This window comes from Muscardinus avellanarius (assembly GCF_963383645.1).
Source record: "Muscardinus avellanarius genome assembly, chromosome: 1".
In the NCBI taxonomy this organism is placed as follows: domain Eukaryota; kingdom Metazoa; phylum Chordata; class Mammalia; order Rodentia; family Gliridae; genus Muscardinus; species Muscardinus avellanarius.
The window spans coordinates 105461059-105484050 of NC_137786.1; the positions used below are offsets into that span (position 1 = coordinate 105461059).

Consider the following 22992-nt stretch of genomic DNA (forward strand, 5'->3'; position numbering starts at 1 on the left):
TTTGCTGCTGCAAGGGCAACTGGAAGGATCTTTGAAATCATCTAGTTAACCTCCTACTCCACCCACCTCAAGAATTCCTTTCCTAGAAAAAATTTGTGTAGCTCTTCCTCTTATTAATACGATAATGTTGCTAGGCTGCTTATATATTTCCTGGTGTCCCTTACAAAACTAGTCATACAAAAATCAAATTTAGCCAGTCACTAAAACAGAAACATTTTCATTTGTTTTCCCCATGCATATCTTAACTTTTCCCTCTGGCTTTATTGTTTTTTTTTTTCTTCTTTTAAATATGTCTGTGTTACCCCTAAATCACTGAGAAGATCTGTTAAATGATATCATCAATAATGGGTCACTCATCCTCAATATACTGAATTAAAAATCACTTATTTTCCTTACCTCTCCTCTAAATATGCCTCATCTTAGATTAAAAATCCAATATCCACAGACTATACTATTTTTGGTACCCCAAGCCAATGGTTTATTAGTAAGAAGCATTTCCCACCTAACTGAAAAATATTCCAGTTCTCCTGGCTAAAGAACAAAGCTAGGAAATTCAAGGCTAATAGGATAGTATAAGAAGTAAAATAAAAAATAGCACTAAAGCATATCTGCCATGCTCTAATGGCTCTTTATTCCCTTTTCTTGGCCACTGAAAACATAGAGATCTTTTTTTTTTTTTTGAGAGAGAGAGAGAGTATTTGAAGAAAACAGTTTGTTTTTAGATCTTTGTGTGTGTGTGTGTGTGGGGGGGGGTGTCTAGGGATGAAACCCAGGGGCATTCGACCTCTGAGCTATACCCCTTGCCCTATTTTCTATTCTTTATCTTGAAACAGGGTCACACTAATTTGTGGAGGGCCTCTCTAAATAGCTGAGGCTGTCCGTAAACCCTTGATCCTCCTGTCTCAGTCTCCTGAATGCTGGGATTATAAGCATGCGCCACCACACCCAGCTAAACAGTTTTAGTACAAACACACACACAAAAAGTAAAGTTCTTCAAAAGGCTGTTTTCACAGAGAAATTCAAATTTCAGCTCTCAAGAGAATGCGTATAAAGGTATATCCTACTACTTATAGCACTTTATGTATTTCATGATTTTAAAGGCCAGGATTCACTCTAATCCTATCTTTTTTGTGAGTAATAAACATAAAAATGAATTGAAACAGAGTACTCATAACAAAAATTCTTAATTTTTAAGAGTACTGTAAATAAAAGCAAAAGTTTTCTTTTCTGGTTATGAAGATTAGAACTAAATATAGCTCAGCAGTAAAGCATTTGTAGAAGGTAGAAAATACATAAATTTTATTTTGTAGCTATAACTGCTATGACTGTAAATAATTTTAGGTGAGTTTTTTGTCATAATGATTGTTATACAACAGTTAACTCTAATTACACTAAGGAACTGGAATGAGAAATTAAACTGATTTGCAGAGTATTATAGGAATTCACATTATATTTACTTGTATCTGTTATCACCAAATGCCCTTCAAGTACAAGTCAAAGGTTAAGCCCACCTCACTAGAACATAAAATAAATACAGGAAAAAGTCAGGCATATATAAAGGTGACTAATTTCTATTTTTATGCACTATATCAAGAAAATATATAATTGCTTGCTAAAGTTCCTTGTAATTTAAGTTCTGTAATTCAGAATTTAACCACTGTATATCATACATTCCAGAGTAAGCTATGCACTTATTCCAGGCATATTCAAAACAGAATTAAGCTTTTTTGGTACAAATGCCTACATGGGTTCTTTTAAATTACTTCCAACAAAAACAAATGTTATAATTTGAGAGAGGATTACATTTCTAAATTTCTGGAAATACTCAAATTATTTGGAGCCACAAAAATAAGGTAAATGATCAAGCTAAGGAATAAATACATTTTTTATTAAGAACACTTAAGTGTTACTGTAGTGTAATGAGTTCAATTTTTTTTATGGCTTACAAGGTATCTCAGAAGCCAGTTTCAAAAGAGGAATAATACACATAGCCTCCCAAGGTGGAAGTTTAGAATACAACATTCATTCACTTTTTTCTTAATCAGTCTATATTATAATCACACTTTTGTCCTTAATAAACCCAGCTGGATTCCAGATGACAAATTTCACATAATGTTCTAATTAAAATTTTTAAAGTTTCTGTGTACAAACTGAAATTATGTTTTACATTAGTATGTTTACTAAACTACCATTTAACTTGTTTCTGTACTTGGCTTTACTGTGTGTGTGTGTGTGTGTGTGTGTGTGTGTGTGTGTGTACACTCTCTCTATACAGACATACAAACACATTCTTGATATTTGTTTTAACCCATCCAACTTGTTTTACTGAGGTGTTTTCCAACCACTATGTCAATAAAGAAAAAGTATATGTAGCCATTTAAGTTTCATAAGTTTCATAAAGTGCACAATTTGTGCACTTTAAATTTTAGTATTCAGTATTCTCATAATCTCTTTTGCACACAGCTTTGCTAAATAAATGTGAAAATAAAGATAATTTCATTTTCAGATGTTGCTTGTAAGAATATTAGATAATAAAAATATCAGAAGAGGGATTTTCTAGTATTTATAAATAAAAAGGTAACCAGGTAGTTGAAATTATCAATACAGCTGTTAAATATACATGGCATGCCTGATATATAGCAACAAAATGTACTGAAAAGCTTTGAAGAAACAAAAAACCCCGAAAAATGCATAAATAAACTTAATTATCCTTATCTTAGCATTTAAAGACTTTAAATACAGTAGTCTTCATGAAGTAGATCCATGACCCTTCTGAGAGTACATATAATACACAATGAAAAAAAGTTCCTAGTTTGATGATAGGAAACATCTACACAGCTACAGACAGATGCCATAACTACTTAGCCAATAAGGGTCATGCTGGTTTGAGCTGAGTGGACTTGGCAGAGCTTTAAAAATTCCACCCTGCATTTTTATAATGCTTTTTAATTTTCAAAGTAAACACACTATCAGACAAAAACACTGGGTTATCTATTTTGCAGAACTTGAAACTGAGAGAAAGCAGTAAGTAACTATACAAATATATGCAGGTAATCTGATTTGATCAAGTTTCTCCTATATAAAGTTTAAAGATTCACCACCGAGAAGCATTATTAAAGATCCAGGAAGGATTTCTAACATATTTAAATATTAAACATTTCCTTTTAAGATCATATTAAGGTTAGGTTTCCTAGTTATTTTTCTTTATATGTCTCAAATTTCCCCACCTGTAAAACTAAGGTAAATAATGACTGCTTTTTATCCTACATGGATATTGAAAGACTTATCAACTTTACAGAGGAACTAAAATAAGAACTTCCAAAGGGGATTAAAGATTTAAATTCAGTGAATAAAAAAAAATGCTTATTAGCACAGTGCTATAACATAATTAATGCTTGATCATTATTAAGGGGGAAAAGCTTACATAATGTAGAGAGATCTAGACATATTTTTAAAATCTAAACTAGTTAAAAAGCGACTTTTATAAAATAGTTGTCAGCCAGCTATTTGTTTCAGAACCCTAGAAGAGACTCAGATGTCAGAAGAATACAGCTTGGGGAGCTTAGATAACTAAGAATTGACTTATTCAACCTAGCTATACCACAAATTAATTTTATGGTTTTTCCCTGAATACTTTGCGTGTGTGTGGTACTGGGGATGGAACCCAGGGGGCATTCTACTTCCTAGCTACACCCCCATCCCTATCTTTTTTATTCTTTATTTTGAAACAGGGTCTCACTGAATTGCAAAGGGCCTCACTAAGTAGCTGAGGCTGGTCATGAACCCAGATCCTCCTGTCTCAGCTTCCCAAATGCTGGGATTGTAAGCATGCACAACCATGCCGGGGTTTTCCTTGAATATTTTCTAAAGATCTTAATTTCCCATGTGAAACAATGAAGGGGTAGGAATAGATGAGCTTGCAAACTGTTTTAAACTCTATCTAAAATCATTGTAACTAACACATAAAACAACCTTTAGGAACCCAATCTAATATTTACATGTCACTTTTTATGTAACACCAAGTGTATTATTTTTAAGTCCTTATAAAAACACCAAATCTGAGCTTTATCATGTACTTGATAATGTAGTGAGATAATGTCTAAGAATCAACTTTAGAATATCTCAATTTTATCATTTCCTACCCCATTATTTCCTTCACCAAATTCATAGGTTAAGAGGATTATAAAATTTTAGACTTATACAAACACACAAAGGTGTTTTGAAAACAATTAGGCATATTTGTAAAGTATTTTTTACTCCAAATCACCCTACAGAAGGCTATATATTGGCTCAGCTGAGCTTTAATATAACTTGATTTTTTTTTTTTTTTTTTTTGGTGGTATTGGGGTTCCTGGAAGCCTTTCTACCTCTGGGCTATACTCCGAGACACCTATTTTATACTTTTTTATTTGGAAATAGGGTCTCTTAAGCCAGCGCGGCTGACTTCAAACCTGCGCAATCCTCCTGTCTCCGCCTCCCAAGTGCGGGGATTACAAATGTGGGCCACCATGCCAGGTGAACTTGATTTTTAGAACTATTTTTATTTTTAATTTTTTCTACCCTTTCTATTATTGAATACCTAAATTAAATTGTATAGAAGGAACCTGGGGTGGAGATAAACACCCAATTTTGCATCTTAAAATTAAGGAAGCCCTTACCCCAATAGTTACAAAACAAACATTAAAAAAACAAGAACATAAAACAGTGTCTATAACAAACAGTAGGGCTTTAATGTTCAACATGTGACATTTATAAGGTCATAAGTCACAGTGTTGCCCCAACCAGGATGAAATAATAAATTATGTACTAAGTAAATTGGGTGTCATTTCACAATAGGTTTTAAATTTTGGCTATCAAATATACTTTCATAATAGCCATGGCTAAATACTATTACAGATAATTATGAAATCAACTAGAATAAGGCTAATTTTATTATAAAAATAATAAAAGTTAACATTTATTGCAATAAACTATATACATGTCTTAAACACTACATACTTATTAGTTGAACTCTCAAATTGGTTACAAAAATGAAAACTCAAAATAATATGTAAGTATTTATAACATATTATTAAAGTTCCTCTCCATATATATACACACACACATACATACACACACAGATATGTATATGTGTATATATATATATACATATGTTTAGTACCCTAAATGTAAATGGAAAAAATAAAAAGAGATACTTTCATTAACCTTGCTGTATTAAAGACATTTATTAAAGTTCGCTAAGGACTTCCGGGAAGATGGCGACCGAGAAAAGCGGGGCTTAAGAGTCCCGCTAACAACCAATCTCCATTACCACAAAAAGAGCGCCTTTCATAGCCAGAAAACACCATCACCAGAAAAACAAAAAAACCCACCAGGCTCCAGAGAGAAAGTGGACTGAGAACAGAGCTCAGGGCCACAGAGGAGACACACGAGCCCGAGGACGCGGCAGCAGCGCCATACTGCCGGCGGCAGCGGCGAACTCAACGGACGGCTACAGCAAGCCAGGTGAGCCGCTGCGGAACAGCCAGGCGGGATCTTTCGGCGCAGACAGCATTTAAAGCTCCCAGTGGCTGAGCTCAGCACACGCTGCAGGGATTCAGAGTGGAAATCAAAACCAGAGAAGAAAAAATACGCCAGCCTCATGGCCGAGGGCGTGGCAGAGGCGCCATATTGCCACCGGCGGCGGCAGCAGCAGTGAATTCACCGAGTCCAGTACAGCTACATCTGCGTACTCAAGAACAGTGAGTCAAATTGCGGGCCACAGAGGAGAAATCGCAGTATTGGGTCTCCTGGGACTTGACCCAGTGAGGGAGTGGTGGTGGCAGAGATATCACACCATAGGAGAACGTGTAACCTGGCACCCCCCATAGTTTAAAGCAGCCTCTATCGACTCCCTGGGTCGGAGACTCTGTGATACAACCCAGTAAAGGAGTAGTGGGGTCTGAGATAATACAGACTCGAGATCCAGAGCACCTTAAGTGAAGCCATAGTGACCCAAGGGAAGAACCCAGAGAAGGCACAAACCTCCGAAATCATGGGAAAGAGGAATAACACTGGAGTAATGAATGTGCACAACCCCACAACATCAGAACCTGATAAAACAGAAAATCAGAGATTTCTAGAAGATCAAATCAGGAAAATAACTGTAGAAATAATAGAGGTGCTTCGAAAAGAACTCAGAGAGAGCCAAAAAGAGATAAAGGATGCAATTAATGAAGTAAAGGCCTCAATTCAAAGCACAAACAACCGATTAGAACACATGGAGAACAGAATCTCGCTCTTAGAAGATGAGCAATCCAAAAATGAATGCATAGTTTCTAATCTAGAAAAAAATATCCAACAGCAGGAATCTGACATTGAAGAAATATGGGCCCATCTTAAGAGAGCTAACCTAAGAATAATTGGAATAGAGGAGGGAAAAGAAAGTGAAACCAAAGGGATCAACAATCTCTTCAAGGAAGTAATAGCAGAAAATTTTCCAAATATAGAGCAAGAGGTTGATACACAGATCCAGGAAACTTATAGAACTCCCTTTAGACAGGATCGGAGAAGAGGATCCCCACGCCATATAATTGTCAAAATGACCAATATGGAAGCCAAGCAGAGAATCTTAAAGGCAACAAAAACAAAGGGCCAACTGACATTCAGAGGCAAAACAATTAGAATCACTCCAGACTTCCCAAACCAAGTCATGAGAGCCAGAAGGGCTTGGAGTAACATATTCCAAACTCTGAAAGAAAACAACTTCCAGCCAAAAATTTCCTATCCAGCAAAACTTTCTATCAAATTAGATGGAGAAATAAGAAGCTTCCATGACAAACAGAAACTGAAGGAATTTATGTCTTCAAAACCAGCGCTAGAGAAAATACTCAAAGAGATTAACTACAAAGAAGAAATAGGTAACACTCACCAGAACCAGAGAAACAAGAGTTTCCATCCAACAGACAACTAAGATTGGTTATCTGTGGAGATTCATTATTTATGTTAGTCTTTTACTTATCTCTAAATGGTATTGTTTGCCTTTATTGTTGTTAATTTTTAGGATTTCTATTTGGAATATTAATATACCTTCAGATATAGCATTTTGAAATATTTTATCCCATTCTATTAGTAACTTTTAACTCTGTTTACATTGTCTTTGGATATACAATATTTTCTTTTTTTAGGGAGTTTGTATATTCTTCTGTTGCCTGTGCCATTGAAATCATATCCAAGAAATCACTGCCAATTTCAATGTTGTGAGGTTTTATGACCCAGATTTTCTCCTAAAAGTTTATAGTCTTAAGATTTATATTTAGGTCTTTTATCTATTTTGAGTTAATACTTGTATATGGGATTAGGTAAAGGTTCAATTTTATTCTTTTCCATGTAATTATTATTTTTCAACAATATTTAGTTAAAAGATTATTATTTCCACCACCAAATGTTCGTGGAAACCTTGTCAAAAATAACTTGACAATATAGGGAAGAATTTAGCTCTAGGCTTTTATTTAACTCCAATGGTCTATATATCTGCCTTTAGAACAATACTACACTGTTTCAATTATTGTAGCTTTATATGGTTTGAAATCAGAAAATATATATCTGCTAGCTTTGTTCTTTTTCAAGATCGTTTTGGGTATCTAGAATTCATATTCCATATTAGGATAGATTTTTTTCTGAAAAATAAATATATAAATATATGATAGTTTCACCTAAAAAAAACAGAAAAAAATATGCTCTAGTAAGAAAGAAAGCAAAAAGAAATATTGAAATGCTATCTTTAAATCATCAAACACTTGGTATCAGACAAATGAAACTGTTATGTGAGATTATCATTTTTAATTTTGGATAAATTGCTATAATACTAGATGTCAACCACTAAGCCAAGCATGGGAAGGAAGGATGGGGAGAGAATGGGGTGGGGATTGGGTGGGGGCTGACTGGGCGATGTGTGCATGTATGTCTACAAAAGTTTGTATCCCACTATGATGTATGAATACAGTGCACCAATAAAATAAAATTAAAAAAAAATAAAAAAATAAAAAAAAAAGTTTGCTAAGAAAAAAAAAACAATAGGTTACCTGGAACACATATGCTTAAGCATGCAGCTCTACCAAGATAAACTATTAATATTTAAACTGGACCACAGATAAAATTAGGGAATGACATACTTTCATTCAAAATAGTTGGTTTTAAAGGCTATATTGCAATATAAATACTTTAAATGACTAACACTTGCAGAACCCCCAAATTTATTCTGCATATTTACCACTAAGATTTTAATTTCCTCAATGTTCCAGATAAACACTTATGCTGTGAAAATGTATTACCAAAGAAAAGGGTTGTACTCCACAGTCGATTGGCAGTGTATTTGTATTAAATAGGAAATGGTTATATATATAAGACATGGTTATTTCAACTATGTTCAATCATTAGATTTTTATTAATAGCAGCCTAAATAAAAAATAGGGCAACCAGGCATGGTGCCACACACCTATAATCCCAGTCCTTGGGAATGAGACAAGAAGATCACATGTTTTGAGGCCAGACTCAGCAATTTAGGAAACCCTGGTTCAAAATAAAATAGGACTGGGGTGTAGCTCTGAGGTGGAATACCACTGAGTTCAATCCCCTGTACCAAAAATAAACAAGAGGACAAATATAAACTTGATCTCAGCAGAAGATAACATAGTGGGAATAAAATGTCCATTCTGTCCTTATTTCAGTAATAAAGCATAGCAAGAAAGATAACCATATAAGCAATTAGGGCTGGACTGCCACATTAGTTTTAGATTTCACCTCAAACAAAACATTTGTAATCCTGGTTGATACACTCCCTTTATAAACACAGTCTCAAACTTCTTTTCTTAAACCTCTGAATTCTTAACATTATTTCCAAATCACTGGTTTTGGAAGTGTTCTTGGTGTTTCTAGACTTACCTCCACCATATTCCTTACCACTATTTCTTCCCCCTCTGCCCCCTCCCAGGTTGAAGCCACTATGGACAACTAATTTTGAGAAGTCATAGAATTTTTTAAATATGTAAAATACCAATATTATAAGTCACACCTAGTTTAGGTTAGCATAGAATGATCACACACAATTCAAACTTAATAGATCCGTTTTAAGATTAAAGTTCTCCTCAGGAATATTTTTATTGTATTAAAAAATAAAAACCCAGGTAGAATGTTACAGAAGAAAATGAGAGTAGTTGGCTCTCTGAAGCTACAGAAATAATGAACACACGGGTTTTTAAACCCTTTTGTAAAGGTCAATAAAAGTAGTTGATATTTTTTTCCTTTATAGCTTAGCTGAATTAAACAAAACATTCTTGAAAACTCTTTATGCATCAGGATTTACCAACATATTTTACATGACTCAAATATATGGAAGCAAGTGCTCATTAATTTATCAAAAACCTATAAATACTGCATCACACAGTTACTTCTGATGAAAATATTACCAGGATGACCTCAGCAGTAATGCAATATAAACCTATTTTACCCATTTTATTTGCTCACACAATAGAACATAAAAACTCACTAATTAAAAATAGATATAATCACTACACAAAAAACTGTATATTAAGAACTATGCCCCAGACCTAATCTAATCATATAAAAAATCCTAAAATCACTAGGTTATTTCAATCACCTGCAGACCAGAGAAGATTAAGACATATAACTATCCAATTAATGCAAATAATCTATCTTTCGCATTAGGTAGTCATACTAAAAATTTTTATCTAATCTCTCTACTAAAATCTCAAAACACCTCAAAAGTGACCTTTATTTACATATTAGGTTTACTATTAATACAATTTGCACTTAATCTACCTTTATGCAAGGGTATATTCAGGATAAGTGTTTCATAAAATTTATAAGTATTCAATAATATTTTGAAAGTGCTCAGACTAAAATATCTGTTATACATGCAGAGGAGAACAAAACAGCATTATCAACACAAATTATGTTACCAGTTATAAAAATATATACAAATAGTCAAACATCAAAGAAATTATACTTTCAATAAAATCTGAATAAGTGTCTGTCAAATTGACACACCTGAGTACAGTATTTTAAAGTTTTTAGATCATACAGCCACAACAAAGTATAGGTTTTAAAAAAGAGAACAATATTTTATAATAAAGCTAACAAAATACAATAAAAATATACCCCAAAACAAACCAAATTTACAAATTGCTTTATATGATGAAAATCACTAATACTAATAATAAAAAAAAAACACTGAAAACACCCATTGTCAGAACCTTTGGAAGGAAAGGAGAAAGGTAAGAAGTAAAAAGAAATACCCACCAAAAAAAGGGTAAATTATAGTTAAAATATTTTCTTTCCTTTATGCTTCCTCCCCTTCTCAGAAAACATTAATAAGAAAAGCAAGAAAGGGACAGGATTTGTTTCATGCACCCTGTGTTTATATAGGCCTCTGATTTTATCATATCTATCTGCATATACATTTATATTTTAGTATTTATTTAGTGGCAGTGAGGATGAGCCCCAGGGGTATTCAACCCCCAAGCTACATCTTCAACCTTATTTTTTATTCTTTATTTTGCAACAGGATCTTGAGCTGGGCACGGTGGCACATGCTTGTAATACCAGCATTTGGGAGACTGAGACAGGAGGATTGCTGTTCATGACCAGTCTCAGCTACTTAGTGAGGCTCTTTGCAACTCAGTGAGACCCTGTTTCAAAATAAAGAATAGAAAATAGAGCTATGGGTGTAGCTCAGAGGTAGAATGCCCCTGAGTTCCATTCCCAGTACCATAAAAACAAACAAACAGCAGCAACAAAAATGAAACAGGATCTCACTAAATTGCAGAGGCTGGCCATGAACCTGAGTTCCTTCTGTCTCACTCTCCCAAGTACTGGGATTACAAGCTTGTGCCACCACGTCTAGCTCCAGGTCTTCAATTTTATTACTTTTATCAATTAGATACCCATGTGATTAATAACGAGGCATTCCAATCTACTTTAAGTTTCAGTAGTTTCATTAAAATGGTGTCAATCATCAGAGCCCTAGACTACAACTAAAATGCTAAAAGTTCATCCTGCATCATTCTATAATGTCCCCCTTCAAGAAACCTTCTCAACGATTTTTTTCTGAAGGGGGCTACTAGGGATCAAACCCAGGAGCATTTTACCTTGAAGCTACACCCCCAGTCCTTTTTATTTTGAAACAGCTTCTCAATAAGTTGCTGAGGCTGTCCTCAAACCTGCAATCCTCCTAAGTACTGGTACTATAAGTCATGTTCCACTGCACCCAGCTCAACTTTTTGTTTGTTTTTTGTTTTTGCAGTACTGGGGATGGAACCTAGGAGCATTCTACCTCTGAGCTACCCCAGCCTATTTTTTAGTCTTTTTTTATTTTTGAAACAGAGTTTCACTGGGTTGGGAAGGGCCTCCCTAAGTAGCTGCAGCTGTCTGAGAACCTCAATCTTCCACCTCTACCTCTGGAATGCTAAGATTACAAGCATGCACCGCCACGCTGGCCCAGCTCAACGTTTTAACACTAAAATTTCAACATTATCACAGTATGAAAGCTTTCATTCCTAAAACCATTTACTTCTCTCATACACTTTTTAGCTGTTTCACCATTAATGCTAAGGTAAAACAATGTTGGAAATCAAATTATGCAGAAATGTGCCTTAATCATAATATTGTGTTCCTCCTAAGTTTTTAAAAAAGCATATTAAGTTAGAATGGCTAGTTCATTTTACTTAGGAATGGGTCTGAGTATCAATAACATTTCTCTTATTAATGAACTTAAGAATAAAACACTTTTCTATGCTAAATTATGATATTCATAATTTTAGAATTTAATGTGCTAACTTGATGTTATGGTGCACTGACACATTTGAAAGAACTGCCTTCCCTACCCAAAAGAATATAAAGTACTTTTAAAGCATTCTGAAAAAAAAGCAGGAAGCAGTTTAAAAGTTACAATTTGCTATTTTAACTAAAAAAAATTTGCATGTAAAGTTATCGGTGGTATTCTCTATCCTAAAATCAAAAGGTATGTATTCAAATAAAGTTGTAGCCTCAACCTGTTGATTTGATTGCCAATCACTCAAGGTCTCTCCCTAATGTTTGGGGAGAGCTGTATAACATATAGAGAAAGCAACCAATTTTAGTTACATCAGGGCTGTTGTTTGAAAACAATAGACTAATTCAATGATGGTTAGAAAAGAAACATTGTTTCAATTTATTTGGGTAAAGCTTTGTTCTGGGTAATTCTAATTCCCAGTGCTAAATTAATACTGTAAGGTATACAATTTCCAAACATTCTTAAATTATCTTGTACTAAGGTATTACTTTTTTTGTTAAAACACAGACTTATTAAGTATCATTTACATACATGGGTATAAAAATATTATCACTGGGTATTAAAGAGTGTCTAAAGAGCCACATCCTCATAGCCTTGGCTACCTCTTTATAAGGTTGTTATGAGGCTCAAATAAAAAATATGTGAAGAAATTTTCTATGTCATAAAGTACTATAAAACATAAAGTATTAAAAATTATCTTTAGCTGGCTGTAGTGGCCCACGTTTGCAATCCTAGTACTTGGAAGGCTGTGACAGGATTGCAGGTTTTCAACCAGCCTCCAAAAGTTGTAGGCCTTCTGCAACTTAGTGAGACCCTGTTTCAAAATAAAAAATTAAATTGAGATGGGGCTGTAGGTTGGAGGTGGAATGCCCCTGGGTTAAACCCCCCAGTAACAGAGGGGTAAAATCATCTTTAATGATTTAAGGGTAACTATGTTCACCTAACATTTTTTTTCTGAATAGCCTAGAATTTATATACTTTAATGAAAGTTCAGAGTGAATGGAAATTAAGTTTTGTTCCATGTATATTTTTCCTTATAGTAAGAAAATAAAAACAATACTAAGATGACTATCAGAAGAGTTTCCTAAATGTAACATTTTTCTTTGTGTAATTACATTCTTTATAAATCAATTTAATAGCTTCATACAGATAGCTTAGTCAAATCAACTATATACTTTTTTAAGAAAACCAGTCACATAAAATCCTTTGCTAATATTTTGAGATTGGAAAATTTAAAACACAACATGTGTTAACAATTGAAACACAACAATGTACTTAATAAGAAAGAACTCAAATATCCTTATTGGAAACATTTTAAGCCTTCATTTCACATAGACAACAATTAAAAAGTTGAAGTAATGTTCATCTAAGTGAAAGATAATCATTTTTAAACAGATTAAGACAGACAAGAACCAAAGTGGGTTTTTTTTCTTTTCATAAAAAACAACTAAGCCTTTTAGAAGAATAGAATATATTCTAAATCTAGGTCTAAATTATTTCCTAATTAAAAAAAAAGCTTCTTAAAGAGGAAAGAGACACCTCTTTGTATATCGATGTTAGGAAACCTTTCACAGAAAAAGAATTTGAGAGAGTTTTAAGTAACTCTAGTTAATAGGAACAGCAAAAACTTAAGAAAAAACTCGAACCGGTAAAATACATATATATCACTGTCTACTGTGACTTAAAAAACTATAAATCAATACTGTATCTCTATAATCCACATTTTTTATATTTTCCTTCACAATTAAAATGGATATACAGTCTAGCATTTGAGGGTGTGAGTACAAGGTAAAGAATCCCTAACTACACACATAAATAAATTTAGAACTTTTAAAAATAATTCCATTTTGACAGACCTTTTTGGTGTCAAACAGGAATGTCAGTTTAAGTGACTGAAGAAAAAAGGAGAGAAATTATGGCTAAGAATTGAAACTTAATTAAGAATCCCTAACTATACACATATATAAATTTAGAACTTTTAAAAATAATTCCATTCTGACGGACCTTTTTGGAGTCAGACAGGAATGTCAGTTTAAGTGACTGGAGAAAAGAGGAGAGAAATCATGGCTAAGAATTGAAACTTAACAATTCTAGCCAACAGTTATCTACTTGAGGACTTGCAGGAACATTTGAAATAAAATTTTGTTTTGCACCCAGCTACCAACAATTCCTTTCTTAAAGAGACTGATCAGCAGACTCCATCTACTTTAGATGGAGTACCTTATGAATAAGATCCATATCTAATACAGACTGTACACTGCATTGCTTTAGCAATTTCAAAATACAGATTCGTCAACATAAGGTTTAGTTGAAGAACAGAGGTCTAAAGATTTAATTGACCCTTTATTCTCAAGTAACGCTTCATGAAAGAACAAATAGGGCAGTGCAACTTTTGATTATGTAATTATTCGGGGTTCTTATTGTATTATAACAGTACTTTGTAAAACAGCTAAATGAACACACAATATTTTTAAGATAGTAATTGAGCAATATTAAAGTTCTCAAAAGTTTCAATTCTAGCCAATAGGATCCTGAGTATCACTAATACAAACAACAACAAAAACCTGAAGTAGTTATGTATGGATAAATTGCTATTGTCTACAATGTCTACTTTCAAAGACCATGAAAAATTTACACATGAAATCACATCACTCTTTGGAGAACACATACAAATAAATAACTTTAAAGCCCATCAACCTTAAGAGGTAATAGGCAAACATTAATCTTACCTTGAATAGCCATTAGAAAAAACTGATCGTCCAGGGAAGTTCATAGTTCCCAAGGAAGTCAGGTTGTCATCTCCAGAACCTTGGCACCTATTCCAATTTTCTGAACCAACAGGAATTGGTGGAATGACATTAAAAATAGGCTTCTGATCCTGCTGTTGTGAAAGGGATGCTGTATTCATGTCATAGTGGTACATCTGTCCTCCAGAAGTACTCACACCATGCACAGAAATGGCAGACATTTTATTACCAATTATATTTGCCCCAGAAAAGCTTGCCTGACAGTAAACTGGGCCCAGTTTTTCTTGCTTAATTACCCCAGGGGTACAGAGTTCAATGAAATCTTCTTTTTCTGTTTTCACCTGGGGCAGTGGTACAGTATTGGGGCTTGATAAGATCAGATCCCCATTATCATTAATTTTAGGTTTAGTGTCCGGTAAAATGACAGGTTTGCAGTCCTCATTTGAGTTTCCTTCCAAAGGGAATGGATCATCCTCTCCTGCCAAAGGAGAAAGCAAACAGTTTTCATCTATCAACAGGTCTGATCTCCAAGGACTCTCATTCATTTCTTTACTTGGGGACCCAGAAGAAAACTCCAAATCCTGCAAAATGTCGAAGGTGCTTTGGTCTGTGGTATACAACTTCACATTGCCACCACTGGTGCCAGTCTGGCCCTTTACATTTTGCTGTTCTGAAGACACATCAGAGTGAGTATTAGGAAACTCCTTCTCTGTGGGGGCAGCAGACACAGTAGCAGAGGCTGAACTCTTGGGGTTCTCTTTAACACTAGTTGACCTATTGAGGTTTGCAATACTTTCTTCCAGAAGCCGAAAGTCCGTTTCCCCAGAGGAAAGGCTGGTTTGGCCCTGCTGTGGGAATCCCAGGTCATTTCCCATCACTTTTGTTTCTGTCTCTCCCATATACAGTCCCATCGAGAGTGAAACTGCTTTGGACAGATCTGGCTGTTGTGCATGGCTTACTGAGCCTTTTGGAAAATCAACCAAAAGTCTTTTCTGCTTGGAGTCTGACTGAGAAGCAGCAGCCAGTGAGGGTGAAGATACAGAAACCTTCAAAGTAGCTCCTCCTCTTAGGGTTTTATAAAAGTCCATCACATTTCCCTTTTCCAGGCCAATCACACTGCTGGGGGCTTCTCTGCTGGGGGATGCTAATGATTCTTTGGAGTCCATCAGCGAATATCAGCTACAAGAGAAAAATAAATAAATGGAAAACACCAGTCATAAAGTCATTATCTTTGTGATCCAATTAGTAAAAGACTGTGAAGTGAATCTTACAGTTAACTCTGATCAAATTACTTATCAGAAGAGTAGTTTCAATCTTCCAAAATAAAAAGCAATTCCCTCTTCCCCCATTTCAGTGTACCAACATTTAAAAGAGGCAGTCCATTTGCATGGCTGAAGACAACACTGCATCACACCAAGTGCTGCTATTCATCCTGCCACTCACTGCACATGTAGCTAGGTTAATCACACACGTTATCAGTTATTACATCTGGCTATTCTAAAGGTTCAAGTTGATGTCAAAGTATTTAATTTAAAAAAAAGAAATGTGATCAATATTCTGACTTTGTTGTTTTTCTGAGGAATACATAGACCACGTGACAAATACTATGCTAGAATTCTCTATCCCTAATTACTCCCAAGGCAACCTCCAACCAACTCCTCACACATCCAATCCTTTTTTATACTAGTGAATTCTGCCTGTTTTATGAAAAATAAACAATGCTGATCTGCTTATCTTCTAACAGGCTGAGAAAATCTCTTAGCACCTACCTCTGAAGTTTTGATATGTAAAATGAAATACATCGTATACAGGCCAACTAAAGTTTAAATTTATAAAACAGGCTAGAATGTGTAGTAGCTTTTTGCTACAGTTTTAGCCTATTTAAATAGAGTGAAACGGTATGATCCTTATTACAATAACATCGAGATCAATCTGGACTAAAGATTAAGCTACATTTCTTTTTTACATTGCTTATGACCTTAAGTATGAAATACTATTATGTCTCTAAATTATAAAATACTAATTCTAATTTAAGATTTTTCCTTTCCAAATATTGAGGTTCTGAAAAATAGGAAGGCCCATAATTGTAAAATCACATTCATATAAATCCAGGTAAGATATTATCCAATAAAATGCACAGAATAATCTTATCAGCATTCTAAAACCGTCACCTATCCCAATTCTCAGCCTGTCCTCGAGGATTAGATTGCTATTGCAGTATTAATAATTAGAATGTTTTAAGAGGCAGGCACAATCTTGACAAGCACACTTGGGACATTACTGTCGAATCCCGTCCAATAAAAGGAAACTTTTCTTGTAAGAAGGCTCTAAGACGAAAAACGTCACTGGCCCTCACAGAAAGGGGAGTGTGACGAAGGTGGAGACAGGGGTGGGGACGCGACTCCACAAGAATCTTCTGGGTAAACTGCTTAGCTCTCAGCCTCTACGCAGTATTTGTCTGATAACGATCTCTATACACAAGGTATCAAATTGAGCCTAATGAATTTCCACGCCGCTCTTTTTGACAGCTGCCTTCAAACCCGAAACCAGAACTTCATAAAATCAAACGCTCCCTCCATGACATTATCCCCCGGTTTAAGCTGCAAATAACCCCGCCACGTTAAGCGGCCCTAATGAACCGTGCCGAGGGGTCTTAAGTGGCATTACCGGGCTGCAATTACAGGCCTGCAACCCCAAGCGCCAAACTCTCACTTGCCGAAGGTCGCAGCCCGTGACTGCAAGGAAAAGACTTTTCCCAAGAGGGCCACTTGGAAAAGTCGGGCTGGAGGGAGGGAGACCTCGGGGAGCCCGCGCGGGCCGCGCCGACCTGTGGCGCCCCGGCACGCCCACTCGGGCCGGCCGCGGCCGCTGTCAGCCCGGCTCCGCGGCGCCGGCGAGGAGGGCGCGGGGAGGGCGGCCGGGCGCGGGAAGGTCGGAAGAGCGCGGGGAGGAGGGCGCGGGGAGGAAGAAAGTGCGGGGAGGAGGGCGCGAGGAGGACGGGCGCGGGGAGGACAGGGACGGGGAGGACGGCGCGGGGAGGAGGGCGCAGGGACGCGCTCGCGATGCCCGCCGCCGCCGCCCCCTCCAGGCCCGTAAAGTTTGCGCCCGCCGCGCCCTGGGCTCCACTCACCGCCGCCGCCGCCGCCGCCGCCGCCGCCGCGACCGACAACTCAGCGAGTGGCCGCGGGAGGAGCGGCGGGGAAATTGTTTTCTCTCTTATAAAAAGGAAGTCCACGGCCGCCCCCTGCTCCATGGGGAGGCGGCGCCCCTCCTGCGGCCGGTCGCTGCCCGGGCGCCGCGCCGCCGCGCTCCGCGACCTGTCCCCGACGGCGGCCCGCAAGATGGAGGCGCGGAGGCCGCGGGCGGAGCGCGGACACGCGAGAGGAGAGGCCGCCGGGCCGCGGCGCGGAGCGGACCGGGCGGGGGCGGCGCCTGGGCGCGCACTCGGGGCGGCGCTCGCCGGCCGCTCGCTCCCCGCGCCGCCGCCGCCGCCGCCGCCGCCCGCGGGGGACGGTGCAACCTGTTGGCGGCGGCCGGCAACTGCAGGGCGCCCGCCCGCCCGCCGCCCGCCGCCCGCCCGCCCGCGGTGACAGCGCCGCCCGCCGCCCCGGCCCGCGACGGCCGCGCACCTACCCCGCGCCGCGACTCGGGCGGCCGGCGCCCCGGCCCGCATCGTCCGCCCGCTCCGCTCCGCTCCGCTCGCCAAGTTGCGCGGCAGCGCCCGCCCCGCGCCCGCGGCCCCCGCCGCTCCGAGCCGCGAGGCGGCGGCCAAGTTCAGCCCCCACCCCGCCCTCCGCGCGCGCACCCCCGAGGGAAGTTGCGCGCCCCGCGCGGAGCCGCCCGCGAGCCCACTTCTGGGCACTTTTAGAATCATGCCTGCGCAGGGCGGGGGGTGGCGGGCCGGGAGCGAGTTGCGCGCCCCGGAGTAAGTTGGCGGCGAGCGCGCCCTCCCTCCCTCCCCGCCTGACCTCGCCGCCGCCGCCAGGCCCCTCCCCCGAGCCTGACATCTGCCGCCCCGGATCGGGGCGTCGCAGCCTCCGCGGCCCGGGACCCCGGCCCCTCCGCGGAGCGCCGGACGCGCGCCGCGCTGAGATGTCAGCGCCCGGGTCGGCCGCTCCCGCTCCGCCTCCCCCGCCGCCCGGGGAACACGTGGCCCGGCCGCTCCCGGCGCGGGGCGCCCGAGCCCCCCGAGCCCCCTCCCGGCCCGCCGCGTCCGGAAGGCTGGGGCGCGGCCGGCGAGCTCCTACCTGGCGCGGCACAGAGCATGGTTTTGTGACGGGGAGGGCTGTGCTGTGTGGCCTTGGGGCGTGCGGAGGTAACTTTTGCGCCCCCACAGGTGACAGCGCCGGGCAGCTCCTGACAGGAGCGGGGGCTGCGCAGCTCCACCTAGTCGCTGCCGGCGGCGCGCCGCGCGCTCTCCTCCCGCCGCGCTCCGACTCCGCGGGCGGCCGCCCCCGCTCGGGCATCTTGCAGGCGATTGGGGAGCGCGTGCCGGAAGTTGCCCGCCGCCATCTTGGTAAAGGCGGGTGACGCCGGCCCGGCCCCGCGGCCACCATCTCGGCGGAGGACGCGGCTCGCGGCGGGCCTGGGTCGCCCTCCCTGGGTTCTGGAGGGCGAGCGCCGCCCCGGGCGCCGCCTGGCCCGTCTGCGAGGAACTTGGCTCGAAGCCGGCTCCTGGCCCGGAGCCGGCCTACGGGACGCACCCCCGGACGACTCCGCGGCCGCCATCTTGGCAAAGGGAGAGACGCCGGCCGCGGAAAAGGGAACCAGAACCTGCGCCGACGTAGAGCCCGGGCCGGAGAGTTGTCACCGAGAGTGCCGAGCCGCCCGCGCTCACAGGAGCCCTCCGCGTCCCGATCGCGGGTCGGCCCCTGGAGGTGCAGGTCGACGGGAGCCTCTTGCCTTGGACGCTCCGCGTGAACACCAAGTGAAAGTGGACTCGGATTACTCTGCCTACTTGCTGGTTTTTCCATGCCTTAAATCTCCAATATACTAGAATAAAACCTCTTTTTCGTGGGTTTGGACCCCAGGCTACCAACAGTTTCTTGGAAGGGAGAATCAAGACCCAATTACAGTTAACTTATACATGTTTTAAAAGTGAGTTAACTCATACCAATGATTACTCTTGTACATTTGCTTGAAAGAAGTAGGAATTAGACGTGTATACATATACTCATGTGTATATATATACTTAGGTATGTACATGCGTACATGTTACATAATGTATGTATGTATGTAAAGGGGCCATAACAGTTAACCTGATAGAACACTTCTCCCCATACCATAAGCCAGTTTTACATATTTGAATTCAAGGTAGTAGGTAGGCATTGTTTGCTTTTAAATAATTTGTGCTTTTACACGACTTCCCAGTTAACGTTTTTCTTATTTTTTTTTACAAGTGCAATAATATGGAGGAATACATAATTTTAAATTAAAAGTTGCTAATGCTAACAACTGTAAATTTGTTGTGGTACTGGGTAGTTTAACCCAGAGGGATTCTAACTTTGAGCTACATCCCCACCCTACTCTACTTTTTCTTTTTTTTTTTTAATTTTTGAAACGGGATCTCACTAAGTTACCACGCACTGGCCTCAAACCTGAGCTCCTCCTGTCTCAGATTTTCAAGTAGCAAACACTCTTAATTGAGCACAATTTTTAAAAAATTCAGCTGCCTACATATGCCTGTTAACTTTTGAGTTTCATGGGGGGGGGGGAATTTCATTCACATTCATTTGAAAATATGCAAACTATAGATAACTCATGACTTACGCCTAACATTTATTAACTCCTCCCATTCTGCTCTGCTGCCCCTTTTCCTGACAGCTGTTGAATTAAAAAGATGTTCTTAATTGATTTTTGCTTTTGGTGGTGCTGGCAATCAAACCAGGGCTTCCTGTATGCAAAGCAAGTGCTTTACCACTGAATATACCCCCAGCCCTACTTGATTTTTCAGTATGGAAAACAGGCTTATCAGTTGATGCTTGTCTAAGGTCACACAGCTCCTAAGTGTTGAGGGTGGAAATGGACAGTATTAAAGAGCATAATTTCCATGAGGCACATATCAATCCCATAGTAGACTTAAAGTAAGCGCTTGTGGACTTTTAAGATGAAGTTGTACCAGAAATGAAAGAAGATTTAGTATTGCAAATCACAATTCTAATAATAAAATCTCTCTTGATCACCCATAGTTTGCCAGGCACTTACTGAATGTTTTTTATGCATAATATCTTCAGTCTTTTCTGGGCATGGTGGTGCAAGCTTGTAATCCCAGTATTCCAGAGGCAGAGACTGGAGGATTGCAATTGGCAGACAGCCTCAGCTACTTAGGAGGCCCTTGCAACTCAGACCCTGTTTCAAAAATAAAAAGATGAAGGTGTGGGGGGGGGGGGTAGGGAGGGCACCAAGCACAATCTGAATGTATGCCATTTTCAGTATGATCCACAGGAAAAAATAAAAAGACTAAAAACATAGGGCTGGGGGTGTAGCTCAGAGGTAGAATACCCCTAGGTTCCATCCCCGGTACCACAAAAAATAAAAATATCTTCAGTCTTAAATATGACGCTTACTGATCTATAACCCTGGTAAAATATCATTAGTACAAGGTAAGAAATAGGATGAATCCCCACCTGAGGAGAAATGTAATTGTCCCAGAAGCAAAAATGAGAATGAAGTTGATTATATCAAACTTCATAAAGGTAAGGACCTGATCTGGCTTCTACATTGCTGTACATCTGGCTCCTGGAATGGAGCCCTTTACATAACTGGCAAATATAGTAGAGACTTATAATAACACTTGAGTCAGCTAGTCTGCTAGGTATAATATCACATTGGGCCATTGTGATGGCCAAATATGAATATTATTATAATATTCATTAATATTATTATAACATTATTCAAGGTCCTGATTTCTATTGTCATGGGTTTATTTATTTATTTTTGTCATGGGTTTAAAAACCTGCCTTCTTAACAAAAACTAGCCAGGTGTGGTGGTGCACGCTTGTAATCTCAGCACTTGGGAGGCTGAGACTGGAGGATCACACAGGTTCAAAGCTTGTTTCCAAATAAAATATAAAAAAAAACAACTAGATTAGACTCACTATTGCATGTATTATATGTTCTTACAGTATCCTGCATACTTTCTTTTGGTAGCACATTACAATGATAGTTCATTATTTCTGCACTTGTTAAATTTCCTTCCTTCTAGAACACAAGCCTGTGAGGGCAGGGACTGTGTCTGTCTTGTTTACCATTGTATCTCTAGTGCTTGGTAGATGCTTAGTGGGTGATTGATGGGTGGATGAATGAGTTAATAAATGAATATGTTCTTATAGGCTGTGTCCTAAGGCCAACAAAACCTTAAGCCTGAATAGTAATCCAATGACTTTTTACATTTATATAATACTTGATATGTGAGTTCTCCTATTCTGCTTATCTTTTTTGTCATCTCTGTTCCCATTAAAATAATCCAATCCACACCTCCAGAGTACTCCTTTAAAACATCAATTAAATCATGTCATGCTTCTGCTTTAGTATATAAAATATCCCTGTCCAGTGATATACAGGTTCCATCTCCCACTAATACTGAAGACCATCATCTTTCACCTGCCCCTTTATAAAAGATTTAGTGTAGCTGATGGGATTGGCTAGTATTTAAATTTAAAAAGTTATTTAAAGCAAGAAAACCATAAAAGATAACTTGCATATTTTAACTTTTTTAAAACAACTTTTTGAAACTTAAAATCTCTCGAACATTTATTTGCTACTCTTTAGATGAAGGTCTAAAGCTTTTTTTTTTGGGGGGGGGGATTGAACCCAGAGGCATTCCACCTCCAAGCTACACCCCTAGCCCTATTTTTCTCACAACGTTGTTGAGGATGTCCTAGAACCTGTGATCCTACTGTCTCACCTCCCAAGTACAGGGATTACAGGTGTGCACCACCATGCCCTGCTAGGTCTAAAGTTTTTCTGTGTTCACTGACTTGAGTTCCACATCTTCTTTCCTATATAAACTATATCATTGGTGCATTAAGACAACATTGTAATTAAATCCAGATTATCTAGGCCACCTCCAATCCTACTTTGGGCATGCTTTTGAACTCTGTGCCTCAGTTTACATTATCTGTAAAACGGGAATGAAGATAGTACTGACAAGTTACAAAGGTTCAACAAGTTTGATATCTGTGAAATAATTAGACTAATTCCTGAGATATATCAAGTCTTCCTTAGCAAGAGTGTGTGTGAGTATGACTGGGGTTTGAACCTAGGAGCATTCTACCTCTAAGCTATACCCCCAACCCAATTTTATTTTCTATAGTGAATCAGGGTCTCACCAAATTGCTGAGGCTGGTCTCAAACCTGTGATCCTCCTGTCTCAGCCTCCGAACTACTGGGATGATAAGTGTGCACCACCACGCC

At 39.4% G+C, this 22992-nt stretch overlaps 1 protein-coding gene across 2 annotated transcripts in view; it reads right to left on the reverse strand.

Moving 5' to 3' along the window:
- Positions 1 to 19133, reverse strand: part of NR3C1 (nuclear receptor subfamily 3 group C member 1) — a gene marked incomplete at both ends in the record, with an annotated part of 95479 nt that extends 76346 nt beyond the window's left edge. Inside the window, 2 exons of one of the 2 annotated variants that reach the window (XM_080690202.1) lie at positions 14560 to 15756; positions 18825 to 19133. In XM_080690202.1, the coding sequence (XP_080546328.1) occupies positions 14560 to 15743 (1184 nt within the window). Of the gene's footprint in view, positions 1 to 14559; positions 15757 to 18824 lie in introns of those variants that run through there. The other variant, XM_080690203.1, reaches the window with a different exon arrangement.
- Between the last annotated feature and the right edge of the window lie 3859 nt (positions 19134 to 22992).